Source organism: Chelonia mydas, chromosome 21 (genome assembly GCF_015237465.2).
Source record: "Chelonia mydas isolate rCheMyd1 chromosome 21, rCheMyd1.pri.v2, whole genome shotgun sequence".
NCBI classification, from domain to species: Eukaryota; Metazoa; Chordata; order Testudines; family Cheloniidae; genus Chelonia; species Chelonia mydas.
Window position 1 is genome coordinate 686,880 of NC_051261.2, and position 14,456 is coordinate 701,335.

General features: G+C 38.2%; 1 protein-coding gene across 11 annotated transcripts in view; it reads right to left on the reverse strand.

Moving 5' to 3' along the window:
• The window catches only part of SYCP1 (synaptonemal complex protein 1), a 69,112-nt gene that overhangs the window by 24,832 nt on the left and 29,824 nt on the right, over nucleotides 1-14,456 (reverse strand). For 9 of the 11 annotated variants that reach the window (XM_043533621.1, XM_043533624.1, XM_043533619.1 and 6 more), the window contains 9 exons: nucleotides 13,014-13,117; nucleotides 9,255-9,372; nucleotides 8,908-8,978; nucleotides 6,890-6,971; nucleotides 4,817-4,879; nucleotides 4,053-4,115; nucleotides 3,486-3,590; nucleotides 2,355-2,417; nucleotides 152-268 (listed from right to left, as the gene is read on the reverse strand). In XM_043533621.1, the coding sequence (XP_043389556.1) occupies nucleotides 152-268; nucleotides 2,355-2,417; nucleotides 3,486-3,590; nucleotides 4,053-4,115; nucleotides 4,817-4,879; nucleotides 6,890-6,971; nucleotides 8,908-8,978; nucleotides 9,255-9,372; nucleotides 13,014-13,117 (786 nt within the window). The remainder of the gene's footprint in view (nucleotides 1-151; nucleotides 269-2,354; nucleotides 2,418-3,485; nucleotides 3,591-4,052; nucleotides 4,116-4,816; nucleotides 4,880-6,889; nucleotides 6,972-8,907; nucleotides 8,979-9,254; nucleotides 9,373-13,013; nucleotides 13,118-14,456) is intronic. The other 2 variants (XM_043533620.1, XM_043533623.1) reach the window with 1 other exon arrangement.

The window sequence follows — 14,456 nt, forward strand, 5'->3', positions numbered from 1 at the left end:
CCCCATATGGCCACGGGTGTCCACAGGACTGTAACATGTGAATGGAGTTCAGGATCAGCTCTAAATAACTTTACAAAGCACGTTAAACATTGGGTAAATATCAAATTACTCAAATGAATCCAAAGAAACAGTACATTTTAGTAATTCTTACCTTTTCAATAAGTTTTTCTTCAGTTATGTTTTTTGCCTCGATTTCTTTTTGGTAGCTGTCAACTGTTTCTTTATGTTGCCTACTTACATTTTCGAGCTCTAGTTGTAATTTATTCACCTTTTAAAGGATAAAATCATTTCAATTAACCATTCAGGATTAAATTTTAATATATGTTGATTCATTTAAGCGGTTATTACCTAACCTATACTGGAGATACAAGATGAGTGAGGTAATATCTTTTATTGGACCAACTTCTGTACTGGGACAGTTTACCTTCAAGTCAATTTTTTTTTAAACAAGGATCTGAGCTATGGCCTTTCACATTTTTTCCTAATTACTGGGAAAATAGCAACAATAATTTCAATTAAATCACCCCCTCCAATGGAAAAACATATGAAAAAGGAAAAGTGAAACGTAATGAGTTTCAACTAATACTGTCTCCAAGACATCATCACCTAAAGAGGGGGAGGTTTCTGATTACTTGAGAGGAGAAGGCCCCCCCAAAGTGTACATGATGTCCTAAAATTCACAAGAAAATAAGACCATGCTTGCTATTCCCTGGAAATTCATCCACTGGCATTATGACTTCCTCCCAGAGCTGTGCAGCCACAGAATAGTCTTCCATTCCTGTACTCTTCCTGTTCTTGGGGGGGAAGATTTGCTATGGAAAGCAGGGCTCTGCAAGGAGTCTCCATTGACTCCCATGCCATCTTTGCAATCCCCATCCTGAGCAGTACTGCGTACTCTTCAGCCACGGTCAATGATCTAGTCCTGTGGTTTTTTATAATTTCCATTTAGAATAGCATTGATTGAAGAACAGGGAATTTTCCTGGCCCATTAGTCTTAGTAGGTTTTTATTATTATTAATAGTAATCTCTATGAAAGGAACTGTATTTGCTCAAACATTCTTTTAAACTGCTGATTTTGCTGGCAAAATTCCTGGAAGAGGCCAACAATTTGCATGTTTGACTGAGAACTGACTTCAGTGAAACCATGACATGAATTAAAAGGGTACACCCTAGTAAAATTAGTTTATTCAAAATTAAGGACTTAGAATATTTAAACAACAGCTCATATTATGGCAGAAACAACTTATCACAAAAATTACATATAACCAGTTAATATGCATTTGAATAATTAGGCTAGAGAGAAATTTCTTGTGTTACTTTCAGTAGATGCTAGAGAAAAGAAGTTCAGAAGGAGAAAAACCATTTATATTATTTTGTTCATTTTAGTAAAGCACAAGGATATTAGTAATGTAAATAATGTTATATTGCTGTCAAAGTATGTAACTGTATTTTTAAAATTGTTGTTGTAGCCATGTTGGTCCCAGATATTAGAGAGATAAGGTGGGTGAGGTAACATCTTTTATTGGACCAACTTCTGCTGGTGAAAGAGACAAGCTTTTGAGCTACATAGAGCTCCTCCACAGGTCTGGCTGACCTGACCAGCTACAATGCGCACATAAAATGCTCATTTATGAACAAATCATTTGTGGTTTAACCCTGCTCGAGTCAAGTCAATGGGACAACTTCCTTGATCTGAATGATACAGAAGCAAGCCCCGAATAACTTTATATTTTCCAGGAAAACTGAACCTGACAGAATTAAAAGTAAAGAGAGATTCTGAACTCCCAAACTTCTATTTGGATTTGAATTTTGTTGCTGACCTGTATCTCTGCAATGAGCCAAACTAAAATCTAAATAAAAATGTGCTTATCTATCTATAAAGGTTCTTATGTGGTCACAGACATTGTAGTATTGGAATGCTACATCTGAATATTGCAACCTGGGCCAACTTTTAACTAAAAGTATTAACTAATCCAAAAAAGATAATACATGCTTGGGTGCTTGCAGCACTGAAAGTCTGACTACCCTTGAAATCTTGTCCTAGAAACAGTGGATACAATTTCACAAATTTCTTATTAAAGGTTTGATTCAGTGAGGTGCAGAGCATCTCCTGTAAGATTCTGAGAAACTTCAATCCTTACTGATTTCAATGGGGAGCCGACAGTCTCCAATATATCATAGCTTGATACAACAAGATGCTGAACATTTTGGCCCCAATCCAGCAAAATAATTAAACTTGCTTAATTTTTAAACACAGAAGTAATCTCATTGACTTCAGTGGGACTGAAGGACAGACTCATGCTCTTCAACTACTTGTCTTTCACTTTTACAAGAAATATTTAGTATACACCTACCTTCTCTTCATAAATACTGGATTGCTTGCTTTCTGCTGCAATATTTTTTTTCAACACTTTATTCTGTTAAAATCAAAATGAAGACTAAAGGTATGCATTTAAACATTTACATTATTTTATTAACATATTGGAGTATTGCTTTGCTGCTTCAGTAGCTAAAATTAGTATAAAACACAGGGCAAATTGAGGCGGAGTATCTTCAGCTGCCCATTTACAGCAGTTTTCTGCATACTGTGTACTGCCTCACCAGCACACAACAGTCAGAACTGGGACTAAAGATTGATCCCGGTACCCTCTCCTTTAAAATTTTTTTTTTCCCCCCCACAATCCATGTCCCATATCAGGCCCCCTAAGATTTGTGCATTGAAAAATCCTTCCTGTGGAAGGAAAGCTCAAGTACCAAAAACCAGTTGGAGAACACTTCAATCTCTCTGGTCACTCGATTACAGACCTAAAAGTGGCAATACTTCAACAAAAAAAAACTTCAAAAACAGACTCCAACGAGAGACTGCTGAATTGGAATGAATTTGCAAACTGGATACAATTAACTTAGGCTTGAATAGAGACTGGGAGTGGATGGTCATTACACAAAGTAAAACTATTTCCCCATGTTTATCCCCCACCCCCCCATTGTTCCTCAGACCTTCTTGTAAACTGCTGGAAATGGCCTACCTTGATTATCACTACAAAAAGCTTCCTCCCCCACCCTCCCGCTCTCCTGCTGGTAACAGCTCACCTTAAGTGATCACTCTCTTTACAGTGTGTATGGTAACACCCATTGTTTCATGTTCTCGGTGTATATAAATCTCCCCACTGTATTTTCCACTGAATGCATCCGATGAAGTGAGCTGTAGCTCACGAAAGCTTATGCTCAAATAAATTTGTGAGTCTCTAAGGTGCCACAAGTACTCCTTTTCTTTTCACATACCTCAATAAAACTTTTTTTTTTACCCTTTGTGGACACTGTGGAAAACTCTCCACATGGTTCAAGGTTCATGTGAGCAACATGGGTGGAAGAAAGGAGGAAAAAGCAGGATGCAGAACATCTCTGCCTCCTGCTTGTTGAACTTCCATGAAAAAAATTAATACAGGCCCAGGCTGCACTGCAAAGGAATCTCCAGAGGGCCAGACCTGATGCAGTGATACAGAGGCTCCAAGCAGACGGCCCAAGTTTCTGGATGGCTCTTCTACAAGGAGACAACTCTGCCCCAGTGTAGGGTGAGATAGGGGAAAACTCTGTGAAAAAAACTTCAATGAGATTTCCTCACAAAAAATCCACTCCCATGGCTTTTAACAAGAGAGGACAATCTGAGCTCAGATTTTTATTTTTCTGCTTTTCCTGGTAGATAATTAACATAACTCAAGTGTTTATTTAAAAGTATACTGATGACACTGTGTATCAAATACAAAATAATCAGAATTCATTATAAATATATTCTTTCTACAATTACTTTTCACTAAAGTAGACCAAGTTTTACAATTAAAAAGAACCATTTTAAAGACCAAACTTTCTTTAGATTTGACCTGAATTAAGACTATCATGAAAAAGAGAACCAGTTATGTAATCTCATAGACATTTGCAAAGACTCCACATCTATTTAAAATCCTACCAGAGACTGAACAACAGTATTGCTCTACACAAATGCAGTTGGATTTCTTGTGTTCCATGTTCCTGTAACTTTAAAAAATTCTACATACCTCTTGCTGCAGTTCTTCGTTGTATTTGGTTTTATTTTCAATCTGTTTCTTTAAATTGTTAAACTAAAAACAGAGAGATTTCAAACAATGAATCATTGCAAAATTATTATTTTTAGAATTTGTTAATTTGATTGATATTTTAAGAACAATTGCAATTGTCTTTGCATAGGTCCCAATTCAGTAAGGCACTTAAGCATCCTCAACTTCAATAATGTGACTAACCTCACTGATGCTCATTGGAACTATTCTTGGCCCCAACTCCGTAAAAACACTTAAGCACATGCTCAAGTATCTATTTAGTACAACTTTTAAGCATGTGTTTAACTATAATCACATGCATAAAACCCACCGATTTCAGTGGGACGTAAATTACAAGCTTACGTGTTTTGCTGAATCAGGATTTAGAGCACTAAAGCTGTAATGGTTTTGATAGTCTACTGCTAGCTAGTAAAACTGTAGTAGGACAGCCCAACAAAACAGGGTGACCAAATGTCCCAATTTTATAGGGAAAGTCCCGATTTTTGGGTCTTTTTCTTATATAGGCTCCTATTACCCCCCCACCCCGTCCCAATTTTTCACATTTGTTGTCTGGTCATCCTACATCAAAAGCTGTAATTAGCGCAGAGCAAAAATTTGTAATATGGAACCATAATCACCTCTTTTCTATTCACAAATTGTATATGAAATACTGCAGCTAATGCTTATAACGGAAAAGAATTTTTGAAGTTCTCTCTAGTTCATAGTATAATAGTACACTCTCATACCTTATTTTCTAGCATCTTCAGTTGCTTTTCCTTTCTTGAAATTTCACTTCCAATGTTTCTAGTCTGAAATACATTATTTTAAAATCTGGCTAAACTATTATTAGAAATTTTACCACAAATTGCCCCAAAATATGCAGCTAGTTTTCTTCTGCTATTTATTTATACTTACAGAACAAGCAAGCAAACATCCCTTGTTCTGGGTGTCTTTATCTAATTTAATTTCACAGTAAAACTTCATAAGAGACTGTTTAGCATGCTCCAAGATATATTTCTATGCACCAGAAAACATAAGAAAATAAAAATCCTCCAAACCAGACATACTAGTATTAAAATCTCATCTAACCCACAGACAACCATGGGTCACATTGGTCATTATAATCATTCAGAGACATACATATGGAAAACATGGGAAGTGTTATGCATGATGAAAATTACATTCTCTAGATCTTGTAGTTAAAGGCAGCTCATTCAAAGGTATAGGGCCTTGAGACAAACTTCTACAGACAGGAAGTGGGAGACATTTTTCCCTGATGGATCACTGTGTATTGCAGATCTTACAATATAAGTCTATTGCTATACTGAGTAAAATGCTAACAAAGAGCTTGTGGAGACTTCAGAATGAAATGAACAGTAAGACAAACAGCTAGGGGACACCCCTGTTTTGAGGTGAAGATCAAAGGGATAGTCCGGTACAGCTAGTGATGCAGAGAAATTCTGGCATTCTTCAATCTGTGAAGACAAGGCACCAGCAGGCTTGATCTTCTGAAAGGTCCTGTTTGAAAATGCTAGGGAAAGACTTTGGGTAAGTTATCCTATAGGAGACAGAGGAATGTCCTGTGAGTTAAGAAAGAGAGAACCTGAAGCATGGGCCTAGTGCAAGGCCTGAGGTCTCAACCAACGTCAGCAAAAGTTATGCTATGAGCAACAGTTAGGCCCTGTCAAAAGCATATGCTTGCCTGCAAGTCAGTGTCCGGTACACGATCTCGGCACCGATATTGCTACCATTGCTAAAACACAATGAATATGTAAACACATTCCAGCAGGCCAGTACAAGAACACTCCAATCCAGCACATGATAAAATGGTTTGACAAAAGTAATGAATAGTGATGTTCTGTCTGAAACATCAGGAAAAAGTACAAGGGGAGATAACAAACATGTCATGAAACACGTAAGGTGATAGATAAGTTGTCTACCCCAGGCTGTTTGTCTCAGTCTATAAATGTTAGGATACCTCGCTTTTACCCTTCGTCTGGCCTAAGGGGCACTGGAAGATCCATTGTCACAGGCATATGTGTTAGTGTACCTGTAACCATTGAGCCAGGGCATTAGCACTGTGCTTTGTTGGCAATAAACCTGGTTGGGTGCCTTCGCTACTAAACTAAGTCTTGTGTTTATTGGTCAGTTCGATCAGAGCCTGCTGTATTGGCTATCTGGACAAAGCCAGTGCAACATGCAGGAACACACGCATGCAGCCAAACATCTGACAAAGTGTAAGCTCTAGAATGCATTTTATGATCTTGTTTTATCTGCAAACATATGTTTCCAATATTCTGATTTTGTATCGTTTAAATCTCTGTTTGATAATAAACTTATTCTTGTTTTCACTATAAATATATCTAAGTGCTGTATATTATGTGGACTGGTGATCCTGAATTAAAACTGTAATTTGGTGTGTATTATTCCTTTTTGAGTAGCAAAGCTGAGTTCTGTGAACATGGAACAGGGGCTGGGCAGTCCAGAGAGACATTCGGAGGACTTGGGGATTGGTGTGTTCCTATCACTAACCTGCATAGGGTGTGCAAGGCCTGAGGAGTCCTGGAAGGCAGTGTTTGCATTATCAGAGGCCAGTGCAGTCAGTGAGCTGATCCACAGCAGGTACTGTCTCACTCTAAGGGGTAGGTAGGTGCCTCACAACCCTGGGTACTCATAGAAAGCATCACAACCAGCCTGTTCCTACACAACTATTATTTCCTACTCGCCATCATCTGTTTCCTAAGGATACCTTTTTTGGCTCAGACATTTACTGCTATAGCTTTTTCATAATAAGATATAACACTGTATATATCCCATACATTTTCTTCACTTTCATCCAGTTTAGTTTTAGCTTCTTCATCTTTCTTTTTCATCTTCTCCTTCAGAGACTCCAAGTCATTTCTAAATGCCAAATTAATAAGTATTAGTAAATAATTAATTTTAAAATGAAGATTTTTCTCACTGCTGCTAAAAAAATTTTTTAAAAATCACAGCTTAGCTCAAAGCTAGAAAGGCAGCTTCCTTTATAGCTAATATTAAGGGTGCTTTATGCCAGTCTTTGAAGATGTCCCTAAAAGGTACAGGACAGTGGCCCAGACTTTCACTTCTGAGCTGTACGTATTTTTCACAGACCTAGAAAGTCCTATGCATACAATAAGTTTATCTATCTACATTATTTTAATGCATCTATCTCCATAATATCTAAATCCATATTATGGAAGGCAGATTAACAATGAGACTTGTCAAAATATACAACACTTCAGATGGTAAAATTTAATAAGAATCCTCTTCTCCATAATCATCTCATTTTTTCCACATTTAACTAATAACTTTGTATATGCTATTTTCTTTAAATTTCCTCTATAATTAAAGGGTTTTTCTGAGAAAACTGAAAACCCAAACTTCTAATGTCTTAGATGAAAATGAATGATGCAGTATAGCTCTTGGTATAAACTGTGCAACAATTACAAAAAAAGAACATAACTAACAAATATAAAGTGGGAGTAAATTATTGTCATAGCAATTTTATGGCTCTGTACACTGCCAGAATAGTGCAGAATAGTCTTAATGTAAATGAGAATGTGACAAAGAAGCAAAGGGGCCCCTGTTCTTTGCAAACAATTCTCACCTCAAACCTGACAAGCTTACTACACTAAACACACATCTTGCAGAATATTTATCAAAAAGTAACACATAAGGTATCTACAGAAAGCTCATGACTTCTCAAGACTCATAAGCATTGCAAGATGAATGTGTGGGTAATATTTAAGGAACTATACGGAAAGTCTGCTTTTTGGACTTGAAGCAGAAGTTCATCACCAGAGGATAAGTCTCCACAATGGCTCATTTGAGGAGGTCGGAGTTGTGAACATGTCTTGGTTAGCCAGTGACGTAATGCAAGGCTCAATAGTCTAGCCTTGCTTCATCCCAAGACTTTCAATGGAAAACCATCAGACACAATCACAATCAAAACCACTTGGAGGTAAAAAAAGGAACGTTACAACAGACAGAGAATCACCCTGAATGAATGAATGAAGACAAAAGACTGTTTCAGTATAACACAGAAGGGGAAAGGCACTTGGTATTCTTTCACTGAGGAGACATCTTGAGGAGGGTGCTTGATCTCACAAAAAAATTGGAGCGGTGTTCCTTTGAAGCCAGCCAGCTCTGCAACGCACTGAACTTTGGCGGGGAAAACCTACTTTATTAGATGGGAAAAGTAAATATCAACAAGTGTAGACCTAGGTTAGTGTTTTATGATTTAGTTGTGACCATCTGTTTCCAATACTCTTATTTCTAGTAGAATTGCTATCCTTTCTTAAATAGACCTTATTTAATTTTATTACAAAGCTGTATCTTCTGGAGGAGGAGGGTTTAAGGTAAAACTGGTAAACTGGAGTATGCTCTGCCTTTGGGGACAGAGGATCTGGAATTTCTGTGAGTAACCTGAGTCAGGGACTGGATATCACAGCGAAATGCTCCAGAGGAATTCATACACAACCGAAAGGACCTGGCAGAGCCTGCAGGAAGGGTGCTTGCATGGCTGACAGGCCACCCACTCATCACAGGCAAGACTCTCCTTTGTTACCTCCTCCTCGTCAGGAAGGAGGGTAACAAGGTGACTCTCAGTCCTGGGTGCCCCAAAAATCACCACAGAGAGAGTAAGACCCATTACATTAACATACAGCCTGAAAACAAATATAGTAATCTGAAGTCATAGAAGCCAATGCGTAAACACATATATATCTAAAAAAGCAAAACTCCAAAATCTAATGGTAAATAAATGAATCAAGACTTTTTCTAAGAATATGCTACTTATATTTTTGTTTTTCCTTCCCTTAGCTGGCAGTTTGTTTCTTCAAGGTTTTCTATTAGCTTCTTAGTCTTTTCTTCTTTCTTTCTGTTATCCTAAACAAAGATGCATACAATCAATTATTTATTTTGAGTGAAATTCAATCTGTGCAGTGACAGACAGCACAAAGAAGTACATATGCTTTCATCTAGTCCTCTGCAAAGGGTGAATTTCACCATTTGCATTTTAAAGTGCAAAAATTGTGTTTCAAAATTAACTAACATCATGAAAATGGTCCTGTGTCATATTTCGATATACCATATGCTTTAATCACATTTTATTTTGAGTAAGAAGTGTCTTCCAAAAGAAGGTAAGTTTACTTCTCAACTTGCCTTATGAACTTCTTGTAGTTTCTTGAGCTCAGTGACAGTATCGCTTTTCTTTTGAGATATTTGTTCTTTTTCTAATAAAAGTTTACTGCAATTCATATTTAGTTCCTCATTCTGTATCCTATTAAAATAATTGGGAGATAAGAGGAATAATTTATTTGTATTCTCAAATTCCCTTTCAAATAAGATCATGACGAAGCTTCTTGAACACAGGGTAACTGAAACATTGCTGACTCACCACTGTACAGTTAGTTTTTGGTTATGTAAATCCCTGCACGCTGGCTGGATTAAGAGGTGGCAGATTTGCCTAAGAGTACAATTATTTTTCAGTGACTGTACAGAACGCAAATCTCTGTGCCCTCAGGCCCTGATTCTACTAACTGCTTAGCATGCTGATATAGCTATACATTTAAAATGACTTTGAACTACCAAATTATGTACACAGCTAGACTATGTAACCATATGTTTTTATTGCTGTTATCTTTGTCCTCCTCCCACCATGTGTTACATACACTTAATATGTCTTGTCTTAAAAAGCGAACATCATTCGGGGATGTATTTGCAGTAGGGATATCAAGCAACCATTTATTTAAATATATTTGAATGTTTTCTACATTTTCAAATATGCTGATTTCAATTGTAACACAGAATACAAAGTGTACAGTGCTCACTTTACATTTTTTATTGCAAGTATTTACATTGTAAAAAAAAAAAAATAGTATTTTTCAATTCACCTGATACAAGTACTGTAGTGAAATCTCTATCATGAAAGTTGAACTTACAAATGCAGAATTATGTACAAAAAAAAACTGCATTCGAAAATAAAACAGTAAAACTTTAGAGCCCACACCTCCACTCAGCCCAACTTCTTGTTCAGCCAATTGCTCAGACAAACAAGTTTGTTTACATTTACAGGAGATAATCCTGCCCGCTTCTTGTTTAAAATATCACCTGAAAGTGAGAACAGATGTTCGCATGGCACTGTTGTAGCCACCACTGCAAGATATTTATGTGCCAGATGTGCTAAAGATTCATATGTCCCATCACGCTTCAACCACCATTCCAGAGAACATGCATCCATGCTGATAATAGGCTCTGCTCGATAATGATCCAAAGCAGTGCAGACCGCTACATGTTCATTTTCATCATCTGAGTCAGATACCACCAGCAGAAGGGTGATTTTCTTTTTTGGTGGTTCAGGTTCTGTAGTTTCCGCATTGGAGCGTTGCTCTTCTACGACTTCTGAAAGCATGCGCCACACCTCATCCTCTCAGATTTTGGAAGGTACTTCAGATTCATAAACCTTGGGTCGAATGCTGTAGCTATCTTTAGAAATCTCACATTGGTACCTCCTTTGCATTTTGTCAAATCGGCAGTGAAAGTTTTCTTAAAACGAACATGTGCTGAGTCATCATACCAGACTGTTATAACATGAAATATATGGCAGAATGTGGGTTAAACAGAGCAGAAGACATACAATACTCCCACAAGGAGTTCAGTCTCAAATTTAATTAATGCATTATTTTTTAACGAGCATCAGCAGCATGTCCTCTGGAATGGTGGCCAAAGCATGAAAGGATTCACAAATGCTTAGCATATCTGGCACGTAAATTCCTTGCAATGCCAACTACAAAAATGCCATGTGAACGCCCATTCTCACTTTCTGGCGACATTGTAAATAAGAAGGGAGCACCATTATCTCCTGTAAATGTAAACAAACTTGTTTGTCTTAGCGATTGGCTGAACAAGAAGTAGGACTGAGTGGACTTGTAGGCTCTAAAGTTTTACATTGTTTTTGTTTTTGAGTACAGTTATGTAACAAAAAAAATGTACATTTGTAAGTTTCACTTTCATAATAAAGAGATTGTACTACAGCGCTTGTGTGAGATGAACTGAAAAATACTATTTATTATTTTTACAGTGCAAATATTTGTAATAAAAAATATAAAGTGAGCACTATACACTTTGTATTCTGTGTTGTAAGTGAAATCAATATATTTGAAAATGTAGAAAACATCCAAAAATATTTAAATAAATGGTTGTTTGATAGGTTAGACATTAGGAAAAATTTCCTGATAGTAAGGGTAGTTAAGCATTGGAACAAATTATGTAGGGATGTTGTGGAATCTCAGTCATTGGTGGTTTTTTAAGAACAGGTTAGACAAACACCTGTCAGGGATGGTCTAGAAAATACTTAGTCCTGCCTCAATGTAGTGGACTGGACTAGATGACCTATGAAGGTCCCTTCCAGTCCTCCATTTCTATGATTCGAAATAAGACTATAAAATCACTGTGACAGGCAATGGATTCTTCTAGATGTTTCTACACTGCACAGCTTGTGGAGCCCTGATCCTCACTGGGGCCTCAACCATAATACAAATAATAGAATAACAGGGTTGGAAGGGACCTCAGGAGGTCATCTAGTCCAACCCCCTGCTCAAAGCAGGACCAATCCCCAACTAAATCATCCCAGCCAGGGCTTTGTCAAGCCTGATCTTAAAAACCTCAAAGGAAGGAGATTCCAACACCTCCCTAGGTAATGCATTCCCGTGCTTCACCACCCTCCTAGTGAAAAAGTTTTTCCTAATATCCAACCTAAACCTCCCCCACTGCAACTTGAGACCATTACTCCTCCTTCTGTCATCTGCTACCACTGAGAACAGTCTGGATCCATCCTCTTGGGAACCCCCTTTCAGGTAGTTGAAAGCAGCTATCAAATCCCACCTCATTCTTCTCTTCCGCTGACTAAACAATCCCAGTTCCCTCAGCCCCTCCTCATAAGTCATGTGTTCCAGTCCCCTAATCATTTTTGTTGCCCTCAGCTGGACCCTTTCCAATTTTTTTCACATCCTTCTTGTAGTGTGGGGCCCAAAACTGGACACAATACTCCAGATGAGGCCTCACCAATGTCTAATAGAGGGGAAGATCACGTCCCTCAATCTGCTGGCAATGCCCCTATTTATACATCCCAAAATGCCATTGGCCTTCTTGGCAACAAGGGCACACTGTTGACTCATATCCAGCATCTCATCCACTGTAACCCCTAGGTCCTTTTCTGCAGAACTGCTGTCTAGCCATTTGGTCCCTAGTCTGTAGCGGTGTATGGGATTCTTGCGTCCTAAGTGCAGGACTCTGCACTTGTCCTTGTTGAACCTCATCAGATTTCTTTTGGCCCAATCCTCTAATTTGTCTAGGTCCCTCTGGATCCTATCCCTACCCTCCAGCGTATCTACCTCTCCTCCCAGTTTAGTGATTATACTAATAATCTCTCAGATTATCTAAAGTGGGTCTCCAGCTGTAAATACTAATACTAGTATTAGTCTAATTTTAAAATGCACAGATAAATACAATAACACTGTTGGGGGGGGGGGGGGAGAGGAGGGTGGTAGTCCATTCAGCTTTTACATTACTGAAAAATACTCTGAGCAGAAGGGGAGGGAATTGAGGTATCAGCAACAATTGCACCTTGATTTCTCTTTTACAAACTTTTGACATTTGTTACAGTTTAAGCAATTTTCCATGGTTCTTCCTAAAGAGAACCCCTTTCCATACGTAACGCTTCCCCCCTTTGTGCTCTGGTACCAATAAGAGGGAGAGACAGCAGAGACAAGTGTGAAGTGAGAGATGCACAGTAATTGCAAAGGGGTACAATGTAACAAAATAAACCTTACATTTTTCATTAGAAAACAAATCACAGATTTTAAATATGCATTAAAAGGAGCAACAACTTTAAAGGTAATGTAATTAAAAATAAAGTCATACATCTCTTGTTCAAGCTCTGCATTCAGTACTGTAATCTGTTTTAAACAATTTTGTTCATTTTCAACTGCACCAGTTAACCGTACTTCCAAATCACGGACTTCTTTCTGCAGAAAAAAATGTCACAAGTGCTTATGCATTTATAATATATAGTTTCTGAATACTGCTGCAAAGAAACAGACAACCCAAAACTTCATAAACCAACCTATGGACAGCTGTTAGTCAGATTACATTTATATAGCATTGTATGGACTACTATGATATTAAATGTTTGCATTAAAATATTTCATATAGCTACACAAGACAAATCCTCTCCCTAGTGCATAGCCTGAGTAACCAGGCTGTAAGTGTTTTGTTTGAGTGCATAGATGGGCACATGCACTCCTCACAAATCCAATGGAAGTTTGGGAATACAAGGAATTCAGGATAGAGCCTTCAGTGAGGAATACATACAATGTTATTAGGATGTATATGCAAGGGATGTGCTACAAAGAGGAGGGCAGAGCACACCCGCACATCCCTCCATTCCATCACCAATACAGAATCCCAGAGAAACAGGAATCCATAATAGTTGGAAAGGGCAGGTCATGGAATCCTTGTGGACAATACATGTCAAAGAAACACAGTTACTGTAGGGTAAGTAACCATTCTTTCTTCTCTGACAGACTGGCCACATGGATTCTACTCTTGGTGACACTCAAACAGCTACCCATTTGCTTGGTTGATGCTAGTGGGAGTCCTACTTAGATAACGTCAGGAATCTTCCAGCTGTGTGGACTAAGAAGCTCTGAACAACATCATACTGAAAACTGGTACTCCTTTCATAAATGAGCTGTTTGAAAGACTGTTCTGCCAAGGTCTTTGCAAAGTTGGACCTCTGCAGAGCTTACAAGCTGTTAAGGATCTGGGAAGGAGACTACGTTCCATACCAGGGCTGGCCATGTCAAGCATCTGATCATGCCGTTTTGCATTGTGCAACACTCCCAGCAACCTTCCAGCATTTCTTTAATGACATCTTCAGGGACATGCTGGACAATTTGTCATCATTTTTCTAGATGACATCCTCATTTTCTCTGAAAGTCAGTATCTTCATTTTCATCCCGTGTGCATTGTCTTGGAGAGACTCTGCCAGACCTCTACGCAAATCAAGAGCAACGTGAGTTTGATAAGGATACAATGGAATTGTTGGGATTTATTGTCTCACGCGAGGGACTCACCCTGGACCCCCATAAGGTGGCAACAATATCTGACTGGGCCACTTCCAAGGATGTATGCAATGACTCCTAGGGTTCACCAATCTCTTCAGGCAATTTATTAAAAGGATTCTCTAACATTGGTTGCACCCATAATGGTGATCCTACGAACAGTGGCCTGGTTTGCCTCGTCCATAGAAGCTCAGTTGGCTTTTGATCAACTGAAATCGGCATTCACCTCAGCACTGATTCA